Source organism: Corvus moneduloides, chromosome 4 (assembly GCF_009650955.1).
Source record: "Corvus moneduloides isolate bCorMon1 chromosome 4, bCorMon1.pri, whole genome shotgun sequence".
NCBI classification, from domain to species: Eukaryota; Metazoa; Chordata; class Aves; order Passeriformes; family Corvidae; genus Corvus; species Corvus moneduloides.
This window is the reverse complement of record NC_045479.1, coordinates 65,015,760-65,038,369: the sequence shown is the minus strand read 5'-3', so window position 1 is coordinate 65,038,369 and position 22,610 is coordinate 65,015,760. Positions and strand designations below refer to the sequence as shown.

The window sequence follows — 22,610 nt, the reverse complement described above, 5'->3', positions numbered from 1 at the left end:
AAGGTCTCTGTGACTTGAAAAAAACATCCAAGTGATCAATTTAAATTGACAGATTTAAATTGACAGATGGTCAATGTTTTAAGGAGGATAGTATTTTATTCTCTGAAGGGCTGTGTGCCACCTCTTCTGTGACCTGTAGCCTTCATTTGTGTATAATTTAAATTAAATGTGCCCTATATTACTGAAATGAATGAAATAACATTTTTTTTGCCAGTGATTGCACTTGGACATCTTTCTACTCAGGGGATGAAGCTCTGTTTGAGTGCACTGGGAGTAGTAGGAAGGTGAGGTGAAAAGTAAATAAGGATAAATCATATTTACTGAAATTGTGTGGGTTTAAGGGTTGTTCTGATGTTTATTTGAAGTTTATCAGATCACTTATACCTGTTTGAGTCGTGAAAGCTCACTGTGAATGTTGCAGGAACACGTATTTCTGCAGTTTTCTACAATGTTTGTCTAAGTGAGACAGGAAACACAATAGCTACAGCCTTTGGAACAAGCTCACCTCGGCTTCCCAGGATCTCCATCATTAGTAAGGAGAGTTTCATCTTGGTGTAGAAATCCACTGTGAACACGTCCACATTGAAGCCTGTTGGGAGACATGGCATAAGTCTCACCAGATTAGTACAGAACTTGTCTGGCATTCACTCCTGGGAGCAAGATCCCACTGTTTGCTTGTCTGTCCCCAACATCCTGCCCCTTAGTGTTTGGATTCTTATTTCAAAAAGTCTCGGTGTACCCTCTGGTTTACAAATATCTAGCAGGCACTAGTTAAATAAAAGAAAAACATCTTAAAGAAAATTAAAAAGAAAAATCCAGGTCATTAGAAACCTTTTTTAAGAGTACTGTTGCTTGCTATCTTGCCTGGAGTTTTATAACTTCCTAGACTCTCCCAGGTGTGTCTTTCAGTCTAGAAATCATTGATTTTCCTCTAAAATATGGGCTGCCACAGGAGAGCTCTTCCGTGCTTTTTTAAAATTATGTATCTGATATGATCCTGTATGAGAGTTGCACCAATGAGTGTTAGTGTGATTAATTAGACTGGTAATCCTTGATTTTTTTTTTTTTTTCTCCACACTTCAGGAATTTTAAACCAATTAGGAAGCTTATGAGGAAGACAGTGGTAGCAGTACAATCAGAATTATTATATATAAGCAGGGATTTTAAATATGTAGCTATAGAGGAGCTAGCTTTTGGTCTTTTGGTATTGGTTATTTACCATCTCTTAATAAGCTTACCTTCAGTAAAAGAGTGTAACTTTATGATATAAATAATTGCAAAGTTCTCATGCGCAGTGAAGTGCTTCACTGGTTGGAAACTTGCCAAAAAAGCTTTTAGAGTAAAGCAAAGAAACACCTTCAATCATTGTTGAGGGCTTTCAAGCATTCCATTTTATCTGAAAAATCAAATATGTTAAAGACATCTAATTCACTTTTTACTTATTGACCCGACAACTCATTTAAAAAATGTGCAGCTTCTGAAAAAGAAGTGGAAGGAAGGATCTAGGTAAGAAGAAAGGAAAGAAAGGTGTGATTTCTATTATCAAGCTGCCATACGTATGCATTATCACCTTCATTTTGAATAGGCTTTAATGTACTTTCAGAACAAACATCTTATTAAAAGCAAGATATACTATTGTACTCAATTTATTAACACTCTGTAGGTTCTTCAGTTTAAAATGGAGAAGTACAATATGCTAAGAAAAGCTTTTGCAGGCTGCTATTGTGAGCATTTTCTAAGAGTTCATTGAATTTGTGGCACAGATGAAGCTAGCTGGTTTTTTGATTTTACCTTTCACCCTCAAATTCAATTGCTCATGTAAATCTGGGATAAGTAATTCATAGCACTTTACTACCTTTGAAGAATCAGAAATGGACTTCAAGGATGCTGTTTATTTTGTCTGTAAGCTTTTTTGTGAAATGTTTTCATTTCAAAGCTAACAATATATTTTTCTGTGGTTTATCCTTGTCAGTATAACTAGGATCTGACTAGTTTTCTCAGTTTCCAAGGAAAACTCATTTCCCTGTTGCTCGTCACATTTTATTCTAACCCTTTTTACACTGAATTTAGGAAATGAGCCAATATTTTGGGAAAAAAGAGTATTAACCAACTTAACTTTGTTGTCAATATTTATTAATTGGAAGAGAGAGATAATGATATTTTTAATTAAAACTGAAAAAAAACCTGATATAATTGAATATGCACAAAAAGTTAATCAATGGCATAAGAATCATATAGCTTCTCTTAATGAAGGCAGACTTCTAAGTTTGAGAAATTCAGAAATTCAGGTTTGGTTCTTACTTCAGAGAAGGAATGCCATTCATAATAGCAAACCTTAGAGATTTTTTTTAAGGAAACTAAACCCAAATATGTTTGAAACATTTCCTGCCAGAAAGAGCAAATACCATGAATATATAGATATGGACTTCTACATGTATTATTTAATATTAAAAACAGAGCTTTTCTGAAAGTCTGAGATGAATGGGTTGGATTTTTGCAGGTGGAGATATTTGTGGGTTTCTTCACTCCACTTGTGTTTTTTTTTTTCCAAATGACAAAACCACTGGCATCATGTAGGCCCTGGTATCTTACCTTATTTTGTCCCAAGATTCCTGTAAGATACTAGATGAAATTTTGGCTTATCTTTATCAAATCTCATTACCTTTAGAAAAGGACCTAACAGGGGAGTTGGAAAGTTTCCATATTTAAAACTTTGTAGACTTTTACACTCCCAAGAAGCACTGTTCCTAGAAAAGAGGCTTGTGCAATGGATGAGAACAGAAAATGTTTGATGTCTGCACTCTTTTGCAGTTGAAATACCACAGAAATTTTAATAGATGTTTCATTTTGCATAGACTTTCAAATGCTCTGGGAGTGCAAGACAATCCTATTATTAAGAGCTGCATTTGACTCATGGGATTTGGGAATTCTTAGCTTTCCATCTCCTGAGTATAATGCAATTCTCATTAGAATTTAAACAAAAGGTGAAAATGTGTCTCTTTTATGTCCTGCAAATGATGATATGTGATTGAAGTAGTGTCAGATATTTCTGTAGACTAAGCCACAAAGCAAAAGACGTGCATAACACAGAGCAGAGAAATTCTTCAAAATTAGCAATATCCTAACAAGTCCTAACATCATATAAAGAAATGCTTAAAAATTCTACCTGATTTGACCAGAAATGTATGTTAAGCATTTGCTTTCTTTTTTACCAGGTATTCTTTCTATCAGCTATGGGCAAATAAGAGCTCTAGAAATAAATAAACAAATCTAGGTCTCATTGGAGTTATATGAGGATTTATCAAGTCTTGAGAACTCTGGGCCACCTCTGTGACTGTGATTCATGTGTTTGTAGAACATACTATCATTCTGTTTTAATTTTCCCATTTTTTAGTCACAAATTATATTGCACTGAAATACTATGAAGTGTAACTTTTTTTTAAATGTGCGAATAAATATAAAAATGACCAGACCAGATCCTTGCTTTTAAAAATGGGTGAATAATCCCTGATGAATTATTAATTCAGGTAGGATTGTCTTAGTCCTTTGGGCATTACTACTTCTCAGGAGGGTAACTTCAGTTTTGCATTTCTTAAGAGTTACACATGAGTACAGTAGAACTAAAAAGTTTGGCTCTATTGATATTTTTCTGTGCTTGCACAAAATTCTAGTGTTTTCACCTCATAAAACTTGTACTTTGCCCTTTTTTGTGAGATTTTTCCTACATAAAAATTTAAAGAAAACTTCCAGCAAAAGTTTTCTGCCAGACTGAATGTTCTCCATAAAGGCAAATTTAATTTAATCTAATTTGCTGTGGGCATCCTAGCTTAAATGACCTCTAGACCTAAAGCATTCTAAAATACTCATAGAGGAAGTCTTGCAGAGCACTTCCCCACCTTTCCAATAGAACATTTCAGTTTTATTTTACCAGTATTTGCAGATATTTTGTCCTAAAGCTGTGTTGCTGCAAAAAAGGGTGGTTTGGTTTCTTTTCACTTTTGGTGAGGGATACCAGCAAAAACCCCAGAAGCTGGATTAAGACTGAAATGTTTTCAAAACCATATTATTAATATATTTATTAATCCCGAGTGATGATACCCATTTCTTCTGCTGGCAGTTGCTTTGACTTATTTTCCTTAATACAGGGATCACACCACATGGGAGATTTAATTCCAAATACTTCCAGTCTCTCTTGGTCCCTTGTGTTTTGGGTCTACATTAATTACATCGGGGCATGTAAGAGTATATGAGCATGCAAAACCTGTTGAGATGATCTTGGAGGCATGTAGAAAGCCAGACAGAGTATTACCTCCTGCAGACCTGCCAGCACAGTCATTTGAGAATGGTTCCTGTGCATGCTGTGCTACAGAATGGGTCTGGGCATTGCTTAGGTGTCTTGGGGGCAGCTGTAACGAGCACGATATGGATGAAAGCAGAGTGTGTTCAGGATTGATCTGTGTTTTATTTTGAAACACAGACATCATACTCTCTGTGAAGAATAAAGCATGCTCTATCCTAAAAAGTCATGCAGTTGCACATCAGTAAGCATCCTGTGTCAAGAATAACCACCAAGAGGAAATATTGTTCAAGAGAAAACAAGTTTTATTTATAGCAATAGATACATAGAATTTACAGATAAATTAACCTTGAAAATTGGAAAGAAAAGTCCATCAGTTTAGTAGTAAGTTCTTCAGACATTCGACCAAGAGCAGTAGGAACAAATTCCCTCTATTTCTGTGAAAATATTTACAATATTATGAATTATGCCATGATTGTGAACTATGAATGCTGCTTTTATGAAAAAATAACTATGACATGGAAAAGACAGGATTTCCTTTACAGATTCACATCAGTAGTTTTTGCTGACACAGGAACAGTTCACTGACTTACATGTACTGGTAAGAGTAGAGCAGTGCAAATCCATTAATCTAATTGAGCTGGTGTATGCTTGTCAAGAATAGAATGTCCTTAATTCATTCAGTTCCTCGTGTCATCTCTATATTGATAAGAAAATATTAAGCTAAATACAACTGAATTCATCAAATCTTTTTATTTGTACATGAGGTCTGCAATATTGTATTTTCAAAAGCTTTAAATGTTTTAATATGAAACAGAGCAAATAGTCTTCTTTCTTACTTCAAGATAATGGATTAAAGCTTACAGATTTCTGAGATATTAGATATGCTTTTCTGTATTGCTCAGTGTTTATAAACAACGTTTAGGTGATAATTTGAGAATCAGACAAATTTTAAGATTGTGCTGGTCCTACTTAAATGGGTGGGAGTTATTTTTATGCACATATAAATTGTATAAATTTTCCTCTGTGTTTATACTTGCACATGTATTTATACATGTATCTACATGCATACATGCTCAAAGAGATCATCTAATAGTGTTTGTGTATTCATGTCTATGTACAGGAACACACATTTAGCTGAGTCTCTTGGAGGTCTACAAGGAACTAAAGCTGGTGGGTTCAGATAGTCTGAGAACACAAGTGGTTAAACTAGAACATGCCCATACTTTTGAAATTTTGCCTCTTTCGTGTTTTAAGCTCCAGGAATATTTTATATTCAGTGTGAACAGCATCTTTGTGTCTTACTGCAGGAAGGAAGTCCTGGCCCTTGGAGTCAATTTGCATGGTTGATGAATGCTCACTCAGTGCAGGAGTCCATGGTTTACTCACACCTGTCATTTTCAGTTCACTGTGTCCGAATAACACACAGACTGCTGGTCTCATAAGGATAGTTTAGCACAATGCTGATACAGTGTTAGATCACTGGACAAGTGTTTGGAGGTATTTGTAGTACAATACCTGCTGAAATAGTTTTGGAGGGCTTTTCTAGGCAAAAAGTAGCTAAGTTAGGATGGCTTCTGCTCATATAGTTTTTTGAAGCTGTAACAGTTGTCAGCCCATCAAGTTCAGTAAACTTCCTAAAGTGAAACCAAAAGAAAACAATCCCCGGCCAGGTGGATCGCAAAGTTTGTAACGTGAACTGTGTAAAATGAGAAGGGGCTAAAGGAAGGCAAGGCAAGGCAAGGCAAGGCAAGGGAGGGGAAAGAGGCCCAGGAAATTTTGCCAGTTACCAAGGAGGTCATTGATGGGAGAAGTTTGGAATGACTGCTTTGCTGCAATAGTCTCCTGCCTTTCTCTGCAGTTTTCACTGCTATGTCTTCTCTGAGTGTGAACAGAGAATGGCATCACCCTTGACAAGACACTTCACCCTTTTTTGCAGCATTCTTTCTTTCCTCTTCAGCCTAAGTTTCCCATCTTCCATTACCCCTTTTTAAACACTTGTAGTTTCTCCCTCTCGTGCTTTCTGCAATCTCAGTTCACGCATCTGTAGTACTGTGCAATGGTGCTGTGGAGAGCTGAGCTGAAATAGTCTCAAGCAACACAGCATAAATTTCGGGAAAGAAATGATGCATTTCTTCAAACTAAAATCAGTTTAATAGATATTTTCCAATTTACTTCATACTCTCTTCTTCACTGTGATCTTCCAGTGCTAATCTCTTTTTCCAGTAGCCTTCTTGGTTAGGTTTGCAGGAGCCTTTCTGATTGTCTTTTTAAAAAAAAAAAAAAACCTGCCTTAATTTCATTTTTTTTGCAAGAGAGAGCTATTTTGCTTGTTCAAAATTTCTCACATTGGCTCTTTCTTCACATCTTCATACTTCTGTGATATATCTGTCTGTCCACCCTGAATTCTAAAAAAGAAATGAATTCCAAAGAAGTGCTAATTTGTAAAGAATTTGAAAGTGAATAATACAGTGTAAGGGCCCAAACTTACACGTGTTAACATAGATTCTGATGGGAATGCTAAAATGCTGTTAACTTCAATAAGTCTTTGCCTAGAATAAGATTCATCTATATAAAATTTAAAATACTTTTTGAATTGTGTGCAGTTTTTGAACTAGAAGGATGTGCAAATCCATAACTAGGTGATTCCTTCTCTGAGTTGTTAAAGCCCAGGACTGTTCCCAAGGAGAGATTGCTGTTCTCTCCATCCCACTGACAGCCAGCAGCCACCAGTCTCGCTTTCAAAGACTTCTCTGTATTTCTTTGCAGTTTGTGGCATAAACATCAAATACCTGATGAGTGAAAAACCCTTGTTGTGATCTACGTAAGGAAACACAAACCTCTTTTCATTTAGTGCAGTTGTTAAGATTGAGAATGAGAAACATAATAGCAAGATGTTGAAACGACTCTTAAATCCTGTTTCTCTTGTTCATGGCTTCCAGCATACCAGTGTAACATCAATAATTAAGAAGAAAAGTAATTTTGTTCTAATTATTTGTGATGTGAGCCTTTTGCTTGTAGTGATTAACTGGAAAAGTCTTCATCATATTAAATAGTAAAAGAAATGTTTTCCAGCTGCCGGCTTGTCTCGTGCCAATGAACTACTCCTGAAATAAGGTGTGCTCCTGAAGCTTTGCTTTATTGCAGTGATTGAGCGAAAGATGTGCACAAAACAGCTGCCAAAGCTGAATAATTAAATTATGATTCCTTCTGTTCTTTATTAATTAGGTGAGCTTGGAATAATTCTTAGAGCCTGGTAACTGCTGTCCAGAGTTGTTTTCTCAGAGATAGGGAAAAACAATTTAAATTAAAGTCTTAAGAAAGATTTGTGCTTATAAGATGCCCATTAAAACAATTAACAGTCAATATGCCAGACATTTGTTATGTGGGTAAGCCAAAGCAATATGAAAAGAAAACATGGCCTGACATATTCTGAAATTCATTACATTTTTCACATTTAGGAGGAAATGGAGAGATTTCTTAGGGTTTCTTCCTAAAATTAATGCAAATTGTGTAAAATGAGCTATAGGAATTGTTTTTGGTTTTTTGGGCAGTTTCTGGACACACTTGAAGCGACAATAAACTCAATGAAGAATTGATCCAGACAGGAAAAGAGTTTTTAAAAAATATATATTAGAAATCATTAATTTTACAGGTCAATTTCATCATTGAAAAACGTGGTCCAAAGTTTGGATCATACTTTCATAATTTATATGTGAAAATCTATTTTTCCTGTGTTACACAGTATTGTAATACCCTGTAGAAATCTTCCTATATTTTAGTTTTTATCTGTGGATAAAAGAGTAAAGAAAGAGCTGTATAAGGCTCTCTGCTGATGCAGTTTAAGGAAAATTATGCAAAATGTTGACATTTTTCTATTCCAGTGAGATTCTTAAAATATATTAATGTTATCTGGGTATTTTTGCTTAGACTTTAGTTACAGTGACTTTGTGTAATATGTTTCTTGTGATATATGATTTTTTTTGTGAAGATAAGCCTTGGAATTTACATAATTTGGCCACTCTTATGGATGACCAAGAAGCTACCCTCTTGAGTTTTTACTCCATTTTAGTGTCATATGCCTAAAATTTGATTCCTTTTTGTAACAGCTGATTGCAGCATTGATAAACGTGGTCTTATTTGTTGGCTGTATTGGATGGAGCACAGTGGCAATGTAACAAATGTACACAACTTATTTTGGGGAGAAATTCTACTAAATATTTGCCTATTGAATGGTAGAAAGAATTTTTTTCAAAGTCTTTTGCAGATTTGTTGGAGTTGGAGGACTGGCATATTTTCTATATTTGGTTATGGTAGTGCAAGAGGTTCATTACATCCCAGCACCTACTTAAATATGAATTCAGAATGCCAATTTCTTCTGAATCCAAAGTAAAATTATGTCCAAACTGTTTAACTAGGCACCTGTACTCTACTAGTCGCAGTATTTACAATCTAGATAATATGCAAATCAATTTAGACTTTTTTATTTTATTTATATTTTTTTATATTCTTTCATCAGCTAAAGAAAGTAGTGCTGAATAATTATAATAAACATACTTTGCTGCTTTAATTAAACTGATCAGATAGTGTGATATAGAGGTTAATTAGCTGCTAACAAATTAATTTCATTTTCCCACCTGGAAATCTGCTTTGTAATCACTTGCATTTTGCCTTATAAAGGGAAGCCATTTGCAGTTGCTTTTACTTTGAGGAAGTTACTGTGATGAGGAAATTAGCAGTTTCCTGGACCTTTTGGAAGAATTTATTTACCAAAATTAAAATGGATTTAAAGTACTTTTGTTTCTCAGCGTTGTCTCTGTCTTCCTTGCTTTTGGCTTAGAGGACTGGAGGAAGAATAGAGAGGATGGTTATTTCTATCTCTTTACATACGTAGCTGGTTCTTTTAAATTTGGTAACTCCAGAAGAGGCCCCTTATGATTTTCTTTCCTGGTCATTTGTGACACATGCAAGTACCTAAAATCCTAGGTTTTACTGAGGATCAAAATATCATTCTTGAGGATAATTCTTCAGCTTGACTAACTAAAACAACAGTCAGCCTGTGATATCGGCAACTATACCAGAGAATAATACCAATGTGGTTTTGCAACTAAATTTTCAGTCACTAAGTGTTCATTCCTGCATGAAGTATTTGGCCTTTGATGCTTAATTGTTTGCCACATTTGATTTGTTTCGTTCACCAGTTGCACTAAAAAATTAAATTTTAAAAAGCCCCCAAAATAAAAAACAATTCATAAAAAAATAGACTATCCTTACCAGTAGGGAAAATGCCAAAATTCCATTGTTATATTAACAATTATCTGCATGTCAAACAGAGGTTTCTGTTTGACTACAGACCATTGAGCCAGAGGATGTTTTTATGCAGAAATTGTTCATGGGGTATGTTGTATTCCTTCAGAACAGACAGCTCTGTAGATTTTGATTTGGGTGTGTGTTTGTCTGACTTGTATTTCTCATCATCTTATGGGCTCTATTTCATTTAACCTCACACATTCAACTACTTTTGACTTTTAATTCTACAGTCAAAGTGCAATTAGTTCTTGAAATGTATTCTTAACTTTTTTCATGAAGTTAGGTATCATCCTGGCAGCTTAAGTAGTCCAGTGGCAGTTTCTAACAGTTATTCTTACAGTGACAAATGCCTCCAAATTGGGGAATTTTGTTTGACATGGAGAAATGTTGCCTATTCTTGAGAGTTTCTACAATGAATTCCAGAGATCTGAAGGCATAAGTACTCTTTCTAGTGTTTGTTATCCTTCTTTTTGAGGTTATGCAGGTAACCTTAATACTCTTCACTACTTCCCTTTTTTCTAAGTAAATGTATAATGTAGCATAATATGGACACTGAGGCAAAAGAATAAAAAATCCTACTTACTGTATCCTGTGAAAAATAGCACGGTTTCCTCTTGAGATTTGAATGTTATATAAAAAACTTCTTACTCAGCTTTACTAATTATAATTTGCACAGGACAAATTAAATCAAGCAAGGTTAAATTCAGCATGTAATCAGATATTGTCACAGGGAGCAGGGGGACACGAGGAAGGGTGTCGCTGAGAAGGTCAGGCCAGTGAGTGGAGCAAGCAGTGGCTGGGTGGCAGCACCATTTTGCACACACAGTCACTGTGCACAGAGTAAGCTGAGACCTGCTCTGGTCACAGAGCTGATGAGTTGGCAGAGCCTAGCCTGGGGCATGTGGGATGTCAGATACCTGGAGATTTATGTTGGAATCTCAGATATTTCCAAAGTTTTAGATTCTTCTAAGTTTAGACTTCAATGAACTCTTTGAAGATCTTAGTTTTTAACTCAGATATCTAAAATCTGACCACCATCGGCACTGCTGTCTTTGGATCTAGACTCAGATCAAAATTCCTCAGAATCGATGTCAAGGGCTTGAAAGTATATCTTTCATAGAGTGTATTTTTATCTGGATTCTGCATGTGTGCATTACACTTCTCTGTTTATACAGATGCCTTATATAAGCCTTATTATTAGGCTTGTATGTTTTAGTCCCGCTGTCAAGCACTCAGATAATTGATAAATTACTCATTTTATTTATCACTCTGATGCATCTGTGAATGGTCAAGTGACCACCTCATGAAAACTGTCTATAAATTTGAAGGTTTACGGATTGATAATTTCAGAGAAGGAATAACCTGTAGATGAATGCTGATAAAGTTGATCTTTCTCACCATTTAAAGGAAAGGATATTCTATGACTAAGAGTGTACAGCACCTTTAATTCCCCTTTATGTTATTTGCTGTAATCTTTACCTTCAACTTTTCATTTCAGTTATTAGTCTCAGTGGAATCTTGGGAAAAAACCCTTTACATGAATCTGATAAAAAAGGCTTGTCATAAATTATAGTGCAGACCTGGAAGGTTTTAATTAGTGTATGAAATTTAATATTCTGACAAAGCAGTATTTAATCAAATTATGTTTGGGGGAAAAACGTTTAACCCAAGTGACTCATTTGTCCATATTATGGGTAATATAGTACATATTTCTTGATTGAGTGTTATTTCACTGTTCAATTTTTTTATTTTAATAGTTTGATTTTTAAAATATCTTGTTTCTATGTCCAGTTTCAAGATCATGTTTTAAATACACTTTCTAACTGGTTTCTTACAGCCCATGTTCAGGCAGTGTAATTGCATGCATACACTGTAATTATAATTACAACTGGTTTACTATACTGCCTGAAATTTTGTTCACTTTAAAGACAAGTGATAAATCAATATTTTTGCACACAGATACTGAAGGGAAAAAAAAGCTATTAGCTGCTAATCCCCTTATTTTATATGTGTAATTTCACTTATATAAAATCACAAAGCTGTAACAAAAGAGATGGTAGTAGTTGACGCTTTCATTATTTTTCCATGTTTGCAAGCTTTTATTCCCTAATGTTATCCTCTTTAAAGATAAATGTAATATTTTTATGTGTGATAGGCCATATTTAGCTTTCTTTTCTTAAAGGTCTAATTGTCCCTTAAACTGCATGTCAGGCTGTATAAAGGATTAAACTAAAACTGCCTGGATTATTTGTCATAGGATTTATTAGGATAGGTTTAAACCTTAATTACCCCCAAGGTATTAGAGTCAAGTTTTTTTAATACACTTCTTTATCCTTTAAGGGGATACAAGGAATTTTTTTTTTTTTTAATTAAAGTGGATATTTTGCCAACACTTAATGAAATGCCTTTTTAGCATTTGTAGGCATTTACACTAATTTCCCTTGGTCTGCCTATAAAGAGTGAAATGGACCAGTATTATTAATATTTTAATTGCTTCATGCTATGCAAAAGGACTACCAGTTCTTTTACTAATGTGACTGTGTTTTCCAAGTGTGTGGGATTAATATTATTTTAAAATATTCTCCAAATTTGTATCTATAATTCCAAGAACTTATTTGTAAACTGAAGAGTCAAGATCAGACTTGTGTTTGCAGCATGGTTTGGTTTTTCTCAGATTTTAATTTCTTTCTCTACCTCTTACCTGCAAACTAAAAGAATCCTCACTACTTGCAGATTACCTGCAATATAGAACAGTTTTTATACATTGCCTCACTTTGGGTGCTTTAGCACTTCTTGGGTAAATACTTAGAAGTCATGGGAAGTATCTTGTTTTAAAACAAAATCCAAATAAACATATTTGGCTGTAATTTCAGATTTTAAAACATGAACTACTAATTATGCAGTAATATATATTTGCAATATAATCTGCTACACTAATTTTAGGTTTGCCTCCAGGGGTTTCCTGAATAAAATCTTTGAATTTTGGAGACCTTTAACAAATGCTCCTCTGTTTTCTTTTCTGAGGGAGCTCATTATCTTCTAGCACCTCTGTAATGGCTAAAAGTGAATTTTTTTTACTTTCACATTTTATCTACAATTGTTTTGGAAATGCATCTTTTAGAGAAAAAGGATAATTGTGATATATGTCAAAATTAATACATTATATTAATTTCTTATGATATAAAAAGCTGAAGAAAACCTTTTTTCCTTTTCCTCACCCTTTCTTTATTTTTTTTTAAATAATCTATTTATTTTCTTGTAGTTCATTATAGAGTCTCATAAAGTTCTAGAATTCACTTTAGGCCAATCTCCCCTGTAGGCCTAACCCCATTTTAGGCTGCATCACAGGACCTGGGTTCAGCAGAGCCTCTAGGAAGCCCATGGATAGACCTGAGCGTTTATGTAATCTTAACCACAGCTTCAGTGAAAGCAATGTTTCTGAACAGACTGCATTGGATGTTTGTTGAAAAAGACTTCAAAAAACAATCTTTAGACTAGTTGGTGGAACACGTATGTCGTGAAAAGTTCTTGGAATTCTAGCATAAGGTTAAGAGAGGAGGTTTTCCTGCATACACCACTACATGACAGGCATGACCAGGAGCTTTCATTCTGGCACTTGGTAAAGGAGGATATATATCTCTAACCAGCAAAATGGCATAAATATACTACTACAATTTTTGCTGTACATAATTATCTGTAGTGTCCAACGTCCTGTTGCAATGTGATCCCTTCTCGTTGTTCTTGAAAGACCTTGGTTGAAAAAAGCATTATTTCATGAGATGAAAAGCCAGCTTCAGCTTCATTCATGTAATCCTGAGTTGAGTTTAGGCATTTATTTGTTAAGTCAATGGACTGTGTCTGTAAACTTGCTCTGTAGAGAAGCAAAATCTGAGGGTAAGTTAGTCTTGGTGTGAGCTCAAATTTCATCTGCAGATACTCTGAAAGATGATGTTTTCCCATGCTTTTCTTCTACATGTCTCTTTAAATCTCTAGACACAGAGATTATAAAGATCATCGACTTTGGATTTTGTGTGTTGAAATTTAAGAACTTATTAATATTACCCAATATGTAATGTTTCCCATTGGACTTGTTTTCTACCCTGAGCTGGAAAACAGAGAAGTAATGAAATGAAAAACAATGTAAAGATAGTGGAATAATCTCACTTCAGCAGATAATACTACCAATGAAAGTGTGGAAGAAAAATTATGATAGAAAATAAAATAGTAAGAGTCAAAAATAAAACATTTATGACCTGGTCCTTAGTGTAATTTTTATATGGCTTGCCTATGTCTTTCTCAGATACTAAACCTTTTTGCTTTGAAAGGGGAATTAAAGATGTTGAAAACTACCCTTCACCTTCCCAACTGCAGAGATTTTTTACAATCATATGCTGATACTACACAAAATTTTTTATTTATGCATGTGGTCTCCTAAAGTCTTTCTTTCATTCGTTTAACTTCAGGACTGTCTTACCAAATCCCTTCAGTGGTGAACCGAAGAAGCAGTGAGTCTTTACCCCCTCTCGCTCACAGCATTACTGGATAAAGAACAAAAATAAATATCTAGGATATTTACACTGTACCTACGGTTTGCTGACCAAGTTTGCAATATTACTTGGTGGCAAAAGTGTACAACAGTGGGAAGATTCAAATTCCTTTTGTCAAGAAGTTAATAAATAACTAAACTACTCACTTGAGAGTCAGCAACAAAGCAATTTGTTCTTGTCAACTAGAAGTGGTTAAATTATGAAAAATTGTCCCCTAAAGATCTGAGTGATCCATTAATCTAATTTGTGACCCGTACAGCATTCAGTGTGTTGTAGCACTGGGTATCTCATATTTTCTATATTAAGAGTAGTGAGATATGTCCAATGTCAGTGTCAGTTTATGCATTGTATAGGTAATATTTCCAGGGAGGGTAATGGACTACAAGATATGAATAGCCTCACAAAAAATATCTAAGTCATTTGGGCAGGGAGTGTTTATTTTCATTAACTTGTAAATTTATCATGTTCCTGAAACATAATTCTAATAGGTGATTTTAAAAATACTGTTCAGTCCAGTAGAGATAGACAGTAAAGCTATGCCAGCTTTGAGAAATTTAAACAAATAAAAAAACCATAAAAGACAAAGAAAATATAATTGTGAAAACAAAGAATCATTTTGTTTAAGTAGATAAAGAGAGTTGTGTCTATTGATGACTGTGTTAAAAATCCTATACAATAATGATTTGATGACAAGTAAACAAGAGCAGTGGAGAGGGGCTCAGGAAATAAACTCATATCTAGATGAGAGTCAATACAAGAGAGGGCCTAATAGAAATTGTGTTTCATGAAAGTGCTCCTTTAAAAAACGAAAGCAGTAAACCAAAACAGTTAATTATGTCTGTATTGCTTTTCCTGCTCTCATTTTTACTGACAAAAACCTTCTAGGGATGAGACTGTGAGATAACTGCTCTAATACAACCTGACATAAGGATTTGTGATGAACAATTTTTTTTTTAATTAATTTCTTTTTTTTTTTTTTTAAACTAAACAGATGACCTTGTGGTGAAAACACTTGTGTTAACATTTCTAGCTAGTATCAGTCAGAGCTGGATCCTTTGCAGTTTCAAATGTTGCCTCCTAAAGAATCAGAGGGGCTTTTGAACCAATCACATTTTTTACAGAGCAGTTATTTTGTACATAACTATTTACAAAGTGAAGAGGAACCAAAGAAAATAGAATCTTTTGCCCTGACTTACTCAAAGACTTCCACAAGCATTTTATGGTCTTTTCTTTACAACAATCAAGTGAATAAACAATTAGCTTCAGTCTTTAATGATTAAAAGAATTTCCTCCTGTGTCTGTACTGCCTTGAGATCTATCTTTGTTGTCCAGATACCAATACAAAACCAGCTGTCCTATGGATAGAAGAGTGTCTTGATGGAAAAGCAAAAAAGTTCATTTTGAGGGAAAAGGATGAGTTTGTGTTAGTAGCATTTACCTCAAAATGGCATTTAGCTGATCTGTAATATATTTCATGTTTGACTCCCTAAAAGGTCACAAAGGAGAATAAATGATATCATTGTTTATGGAATGAGTAAAATTATGGTTTGTATAGATGAACTGCATTACCTTGTAATACATGTCATACTTCTCTAGTGAAAGTAAAAATTGTCGTTGGCTTACCCACTTGAAAACTGATTACTGAAAGAATTCTTTCCTGTTGTTATTTATAAAGGAGAACACTTTGTGTTCAACTTTTTATTTAGATACATAAAAGGTATTACCATAAACAACTGAAAAAAAAAAAGAGACAATTTTTGGAGGTCAACAGCAATCACCTACTTTAAGCACACTGCTGGATATGAAGAAATGTAACTTCTCCTTTTCTTTATTCAAAATCTATAATGGTACTTAAAAATACTGTGTTCATACATGTCTCTATTTCATACAGAATTGCACATAAAATTGATTGGTTTTATTCAAAAAGCTTTGGGCACATTGCAGAAATTCTATTTGGTGGAAAGCTGCTCCAGTGATTCTAAGTCTTCAAGGCTTTTGAATGGTTCAATAATGTTTAAACAGAAAACAAAACTGTATTCCATAGGACATACCTCAATTTTCAAACTCCTGTAGAAGTTAACACTGAATGGAACTTCTGACTGATTTTGGAATGGCAACTAGCAACCTTCTCCTTCTTTGCTCTGCTTGAATTACATGGTACAGTGTTTCCACAGAGCTGCCAGGATCTGCTCTACACTCCAACAGCCAGACTCTCCTGTGATGTATTTTCACAGATTTTATTTTCACAGTGGGAGGTGAATAAAACAATAAACATGTGTGCAGCAAATACTTACTCCACTAAGCAAAGCCTGTACCTCGGTGTATCTATTGCCTGCTGGATGTCATGGTGCATAAATGCCCTAATTGCACAGTGAAAGTCACATGTCTGTGACAGAAACAGCTTATGGAAGCCTTTTATGAGCTCTGGAGTTTGTCCAATGTTATCTGTACTTTTCTAGCTGTGTTTTGAGCGACTTATGTATCCTCCCACAGAAGAACCATTAAATTAATGAAGTTAAGCCTGAGCATGGGAAATTGTGCATGCAACAGAGAGAAAGCAAAGATCAAAGTCAGTCATGTTTCAAAGAGAATACATAAAGAACTGTGGGTTTATTTCAAAATCTATCTTACAATAGTAGAGATTATTGCTACATAAATTTATTTTCTTTTTCAAACTAACAGAATTACTTTTCTTTCTCTTACAGAATAATGATATAATCTATTACAATGCAAAAGACGATCAGAATGATGTAAGTAATATGTTTCATTTAATTACATTGCCTGTAATCTCAGAAAATTAGGGGATTGAAAATATTAATGAAACTCTAAGATGATAATTTAAAGATTTGGCAGAAGCAAAAAAGCAAAAAACTTAAAATGTCTTCAAAAGTTTCCTCAAGAGCCAGGCAATATTTTATGTTCTAATTCTCAAAGTCTGTCTCCTCTCATACAGTTTGAATTACTGGTTAGGCAGAAAATGTGCTGGAGAATGAAGATCCTGACAGCAGTATAATTCACTTTTTGAAATGTAATAAAATCATAATTGTAGGATTGGTGAATCAACATGATAAATGTAAATAATTGACTTTACTCTGAAGGAACCATTTCCTGGCCTTATTTTCCAAGATCATATTATATTGTTCTGTGTTCTTCATAATAAAATTTTTATATGAGGAGAAAGAAGATGTGAAATGTTACTAAATAATTATTTTCATTCACTTTGTGATCATTATGTGACTGTAATAAGATTTGGGAAAATTGAAAATCCAATCACAAGATTTAGAGTAAATGTATGATACTTCAATTCCTGATTTACTAAAACTCTTACTTTAAAAGGTTTGAAGTCTCCTATCTGCCGTTAATTGTTAAAAAGGCAATACAAGTTATCCTCACCTTCACTGGAGATAATACAACTGCTTGTCTTCATTGTAGATTTAATTTATAAAACCATAGAAAAATGTTGTAAATGTATTAATCAAAATTGCCAGCGTGCTTCATTTGCACTTTTTAATCAAGTGTACTTTAGAGATTGATGGCATCACTATTGTAATTGATGCTTCTGCTGTAAGGCAATTAAGGTACATCATCAAGCAGAACTTTTTCATATGGTTGTATAGAGATATGAGTACTTGATTTAAGATACAACAAACTACTGTCCTGGGTTTTAAAGTTTGCATGATTTAAGTAAAATTCATTAGTAGTAACCTAATTTGAAATATATTGTTCTGTTCTCATTAAATTCACTGGGATGGCAGATGCTAATTTTCTCTGGAAACAGAATTTTGAAGCTTAAATATTGGATTTTTAATCTAAATATACCAGATAGTGATGGTAGATTGTGGTGTGAAATAAGAGACTGTGATGTATCTGTTATGATTGAGTAGTACTGGGAAAGGTCTTGAGATTACTACTTCTACAACCTAAATCCAAATCTGTTAGGCAAGCCAGGAAAGGAGATACTATTTCAGAGTTTATTGTCTTTGTTTTTTATCATTTTTTTCCAGATATTCTTTTCCTTTCAAGAAAAAAAGTGCACACACACCCACCCTAAAAAAAATTTTGTTAGACCATATATTCTGTTTTATTTCTGTTTCAGTTTTAATTTCTTTATATGTCCTTTTGAACTATTAGAATGAAGTTTATAATAATGTTTATTGTCAAGGAGTGATAAGGATACAATTGTCTTTTTTAGTGATAGTGGGTTTTTTTTTTGAGAAGACCTTCATCCAGATCTCAGCTATGTATGCAAACACCACAGACTCTTCTTCCCTCTTCCTGCCTGAAAAAAAAAAAAAAAATGCTTGAGACAGATTTTTTTCTTTCAATATTGAGAAATTTTAATAGAATCATCTCTGAAGCACTGGTTAGTAAAACTGTGTTTGCAATCCATTTCTTTCTGTCTCTAGGAAGTCCAGACTTTCTTTCCTCTTCCATGCTATGAGCCTTCATTTATTCACAGGAAATGATATTGTATTTATCTTTGAGTACAATCAAGAATAATTAGTAGCAGAAATTAATTTATTTAAATTAGACATCTAAACTAATCTCTGTGAGTATCTCTAGAAAGCTGTTCAGTTTGTTTTGAGACAGATGTCTAAGGTCATCTGAACTAAATCAGTTCTAGGTGTATGTTCCTCTGTGTTGACCAGGTTCCTATAACAAATCCTTTTAGATCTTAAATTTTGGATGTTGAAGAATTAGAAGAAATTAATCTCAAAGTTCTGGCCTGACAGTTTTTATTTGTCTCCGCTCATCCTTTGAATATTACAGCTTTTTCAGAAGAGCAATCCTCTTAAATCTGTGTATTTCTGTGGTGTATGTTTACACGCTGCAGTACCATTTGCTTTCCTTCTTCCCGTTTCCATACCACATTCAGTAGATCCTTCTCTCATTTTTCATCTGCTGTCATGATGGGCCTTTTCAAATCTAATGACTGGGTTTGCTTGTGCTAAAAAAAATAGAAGAGCATGTGGAGGCCAATCATTCTCTGGCCTTTGGATTTTTCAGTCTCTCAGATAAAACGATCAATTTGTAACCCCGTAGTCCATCAATCAGTAATAGACCTTTTGTACTCTTTATCCTACAACAGCAATTATATTCTGCTTGCTTATTTCCCCCTTCCCCCCAGTGCTCTATATAATGTGTGAGCACTTGATGATAATTAATGAGTTTTATCCTCACAACAAGGTAGGAGGTATTGTATTCCCATTTTTTACTTCTCGTAGGAAGATAATGGCCAAACTTGTAATTTAATACAGGTCTCCCAGGTTTTCATCCATTGTCCTTTTCCCAAGAACCCTTTCAGTTTGATATATTGCAGCCTGTTTGTGCACTTTAATTTGCAGGTGTCAACAGCTTGTTGTATTTGGACAAATGCTGCAGTGCTTATATTGGACAACTGAGCAGTCCCACATTAAGCTGCTCTTTCTCATTAGTTCTCATATTGCTTTTCCTGTTTTCTCATCTTGTCCTTTGTACCCCTACCTTATTTATAGTAATTTTGCTTCACTGCTCAATTCTTCCCTCTTCTTTATATTGGTCTCCATTTTATTTCCAGTTATTCCACATCTTGTTTACAGATTCTTCCTAATTTTTTTTTTTCTGTTTCCTTGTGTTCAAATAATCCACAACTCCACCATGCACTGAATTGCTCAGTTGCCTAATTTTCTTTTATCCCAAATTCTTTCCTTAATGTTTCTCTCATCTCCTCCTTGCATCTTGCTCCTTTTCTAAAATTTTTAGTGTAATTTCTTATCATGGTTTTATAAACTTTTTCCTGCACAAGATAAAACAGCCTAAGGAAATGAAGATTGAATTTTTTCAATGATTTGATGGAAAGAACTAAGTATTACAAGTAAAAAAATGTCTCTAACATGAAACCAGCCTCACATCATTGGAAGTCTGCAGTTTCCCTGTAGTCCCTAGGTTTGAATTGGGAGCAGACAATTGCATCTCCTGGCAAGAGATGTGTCCCTAGTTAGCAAAACTGATTCATTAGACATTTCCTTCATGCAGTCTCATATTGGTTTGCAGTCATAACTAACAGGGCTGTGCTCCTTGTGCAGTTATTGACCATGTACTAAGTGATAGCAGCACTTTTTATTTTATTTTACTGAATTACTGTAAAATTATGGGTCCCTTTGGGCAGTAAGTATCTGCACAAAGTGTGGACTCGCAATGTGACTAGGAGTCAATGTGCAGATTCCACTAGAGGCAAAAATCTGGAGCATGCCTATGGTTGATTTTAGAACAAATACGTTTTTTGTTACTTATAATAAAGAAGGAAGAAATCTTAAAACCGATAAGCTGTCTGTGCCATATGGTTTAGGAATTTTTCCTAATTCAGTGGTGCCTTGTTATTTTGGAATAATTTGTGAAATATTAGCTCTCTTTGAGTTAAACTGCAGCATAAATGTAGCTATCAGGTTGAGGTTTTATAAATACTGATGAAAAGAAATCTACATCAAATTGAAAACTGTTGAAATAATTAGAAAGCCTTGTTAGTTTTGAATGTAAATTCTTCAGAAAAATCATGGTGTGTTTTAACAAACATTTTAGAAAACAAAATAATTTCCACCCCTCAAACTTTTTTTTTTTTTTTTTTTTTTTTTAAATAGGAAGTTATGAATAGGTATTGGGCAGAAGTAAGCAGAGACCAGAATGGCATGTTCCTTGTGGATTTGCTTCTTCCCAAGAAGAGACTTGGAGGTTTAGAGGCACTGACAGTGATTATAGAAGTTTATTGAGTCTCTGCTTTTACCCTCACACAAGTCTTGCCTTTTCTACTACTTCATGGTATCAAGGTTGCAAAATCAGCTTATATGTGCACATATGTTTAATTTAATAAAGAGAATTCTGTTAATGAATTATCCCAGGTCTACTTGCAAACAAGTCTGAACCTACTGTAGATTTGATCAAAGAAATGCTGGTTTGTTTTTTGTTTTCCTCCAGCCACAAGAATTCAGGAGTTTCCTGGCTTTTTGCCTTATAACATACATTGAAAAATGGCTGATTTATTTATTTTATTCTAGTTTGATATTTTATGTATTTTATAGATGGACATCAGAGAAAAGAAAAGTTTCCTCTGTAACCCAGTGTTTCAGGAGCTGCGTGTTGGGTCAGGTAGAGCCCTTGAGGGGGAGATGGCACCTGAGTGTGGTCAGTTTGGAGGAGTGTCTGGAACTGAGGCAGGGCAGATGGGGGACTCCAGTGATCAAGTCTCAAAGGAGACAGGTATAAAAAGATTTCTAGAGACTGAAAGGGTGATGCCAGATTTCTGCAAGTCCAGCAGCTGCCAGTTGCTGGATTAAAAATTGAAACTGAGTTTAATGCCTGGCCCTGACACTACACGGAAAGCTGGGACAGTGACTGCTTTTGCATGTCATCCAACAGATACAGATTTCCTCTGGCTTTTCAAGGCTTTTAAACCTGCTTCTGATAAGACAGAACTTTTAAGAAGCTCCCTTTTATCTGCATGTGTAAGAGTAGCTCTATCTCAGTGCTTTCACTGTGTCTGGATGCAAGCATGCAAATAACCAAATCAGTCTTACCATCTGGGTTTAGCTAATGGTGGACTTCAAAGCATCAGGTTTCTCCTGAGCTAAAGCTACTGACTTTTCAGTGTTTCATAGACAGTGAAGGACAAGCACTTCCAATAGGAAATTTATCTCAAATAATTTAGAATGGGCTTAAGTGCTAAGCTGTAGAGGATATAGGCTCCTTTTGCAATAGGGCAGCCTAGCAAGAGTAACCAGCTAACTTCCCTAGCTCCCTCAGGTCTCTTATTCCCTCTGCTTTCATTGCATGACAACCAATATGGTTTGAAATTACAGTCATAAGTATGATGTGTTGTGTTTCTTTTCATCGTTGCTTTGTCCTTTCCTGCTTCGATACTGAAGAAATATTTTAAATAAGTCATAAAAGATTTGCTCCAGCTATTCTCATTTATGATAAGCGGGCAAAGTCTATGTCACAGCGATTGGAAAATCTAGATAGATAACTCCACAATAACTGTGATTTGCACACCCCTGCAAGAACGTGCCAACAAGTAGGTGTTGTACATACAGCATATCTGTTTAGAGCTTATTTTTATGACTGCTATTCTTCACGTGTGTAAGTTGCAGCTACTTTTAGATTTACTTTCTTCTCTGTCTGAACTACCAAGGTTTTTAACCTGGCCAAGGTGTTGCATGTATCAGATTAAGTAATATTTACATGGATCTAAATACCTAGTTCTCATATTTTCTGTTTGTCACATCTTTTGATGGTATGTGGTAGAGTTAGGCATGTGAAAATTTCACTGGAAAACATAATTTATCACTTGTTCTAGAAAAAATTTTGTACATTCTTGGAGAATTATGATACTGAAATGGGCTAATGAGTAAATTTGTAAATAGATTGAAATACTAATTGAGTGGTGCTTCATGGAGATATTTTGAATTTGAACTCTTTGAGAA

General features: G+C 34.6%; 1 protein-coding gene across 11 annotated transcripts in view; it reads left to right on the top strand.

Annotated features, from left to right (window-relative positions):
• CACNA2D1 (calcium voltage-gated channel auxiliary subunit alpha2delta 1) overlaps positions 1–22,610 on the top strand; it is a 364,967-nt gene that overhangs the window by 175,505 nt on the left and 166,852 nt on the right. For all 11 annotated transcript variants that reach the window (XM_032107946.1, XM_032107943.1, XM_032107947.1 and 8 more), the window contains exon 5: positions 16,860–16,904. In XM_032107946.1, the coding sequence (XP_031963837.1) occupies positions 16,860–16,904 (45 nt within the window). The remainder of the gene's footprint in view (positions 1–16,859; positions 16,905–22,610) is intronic.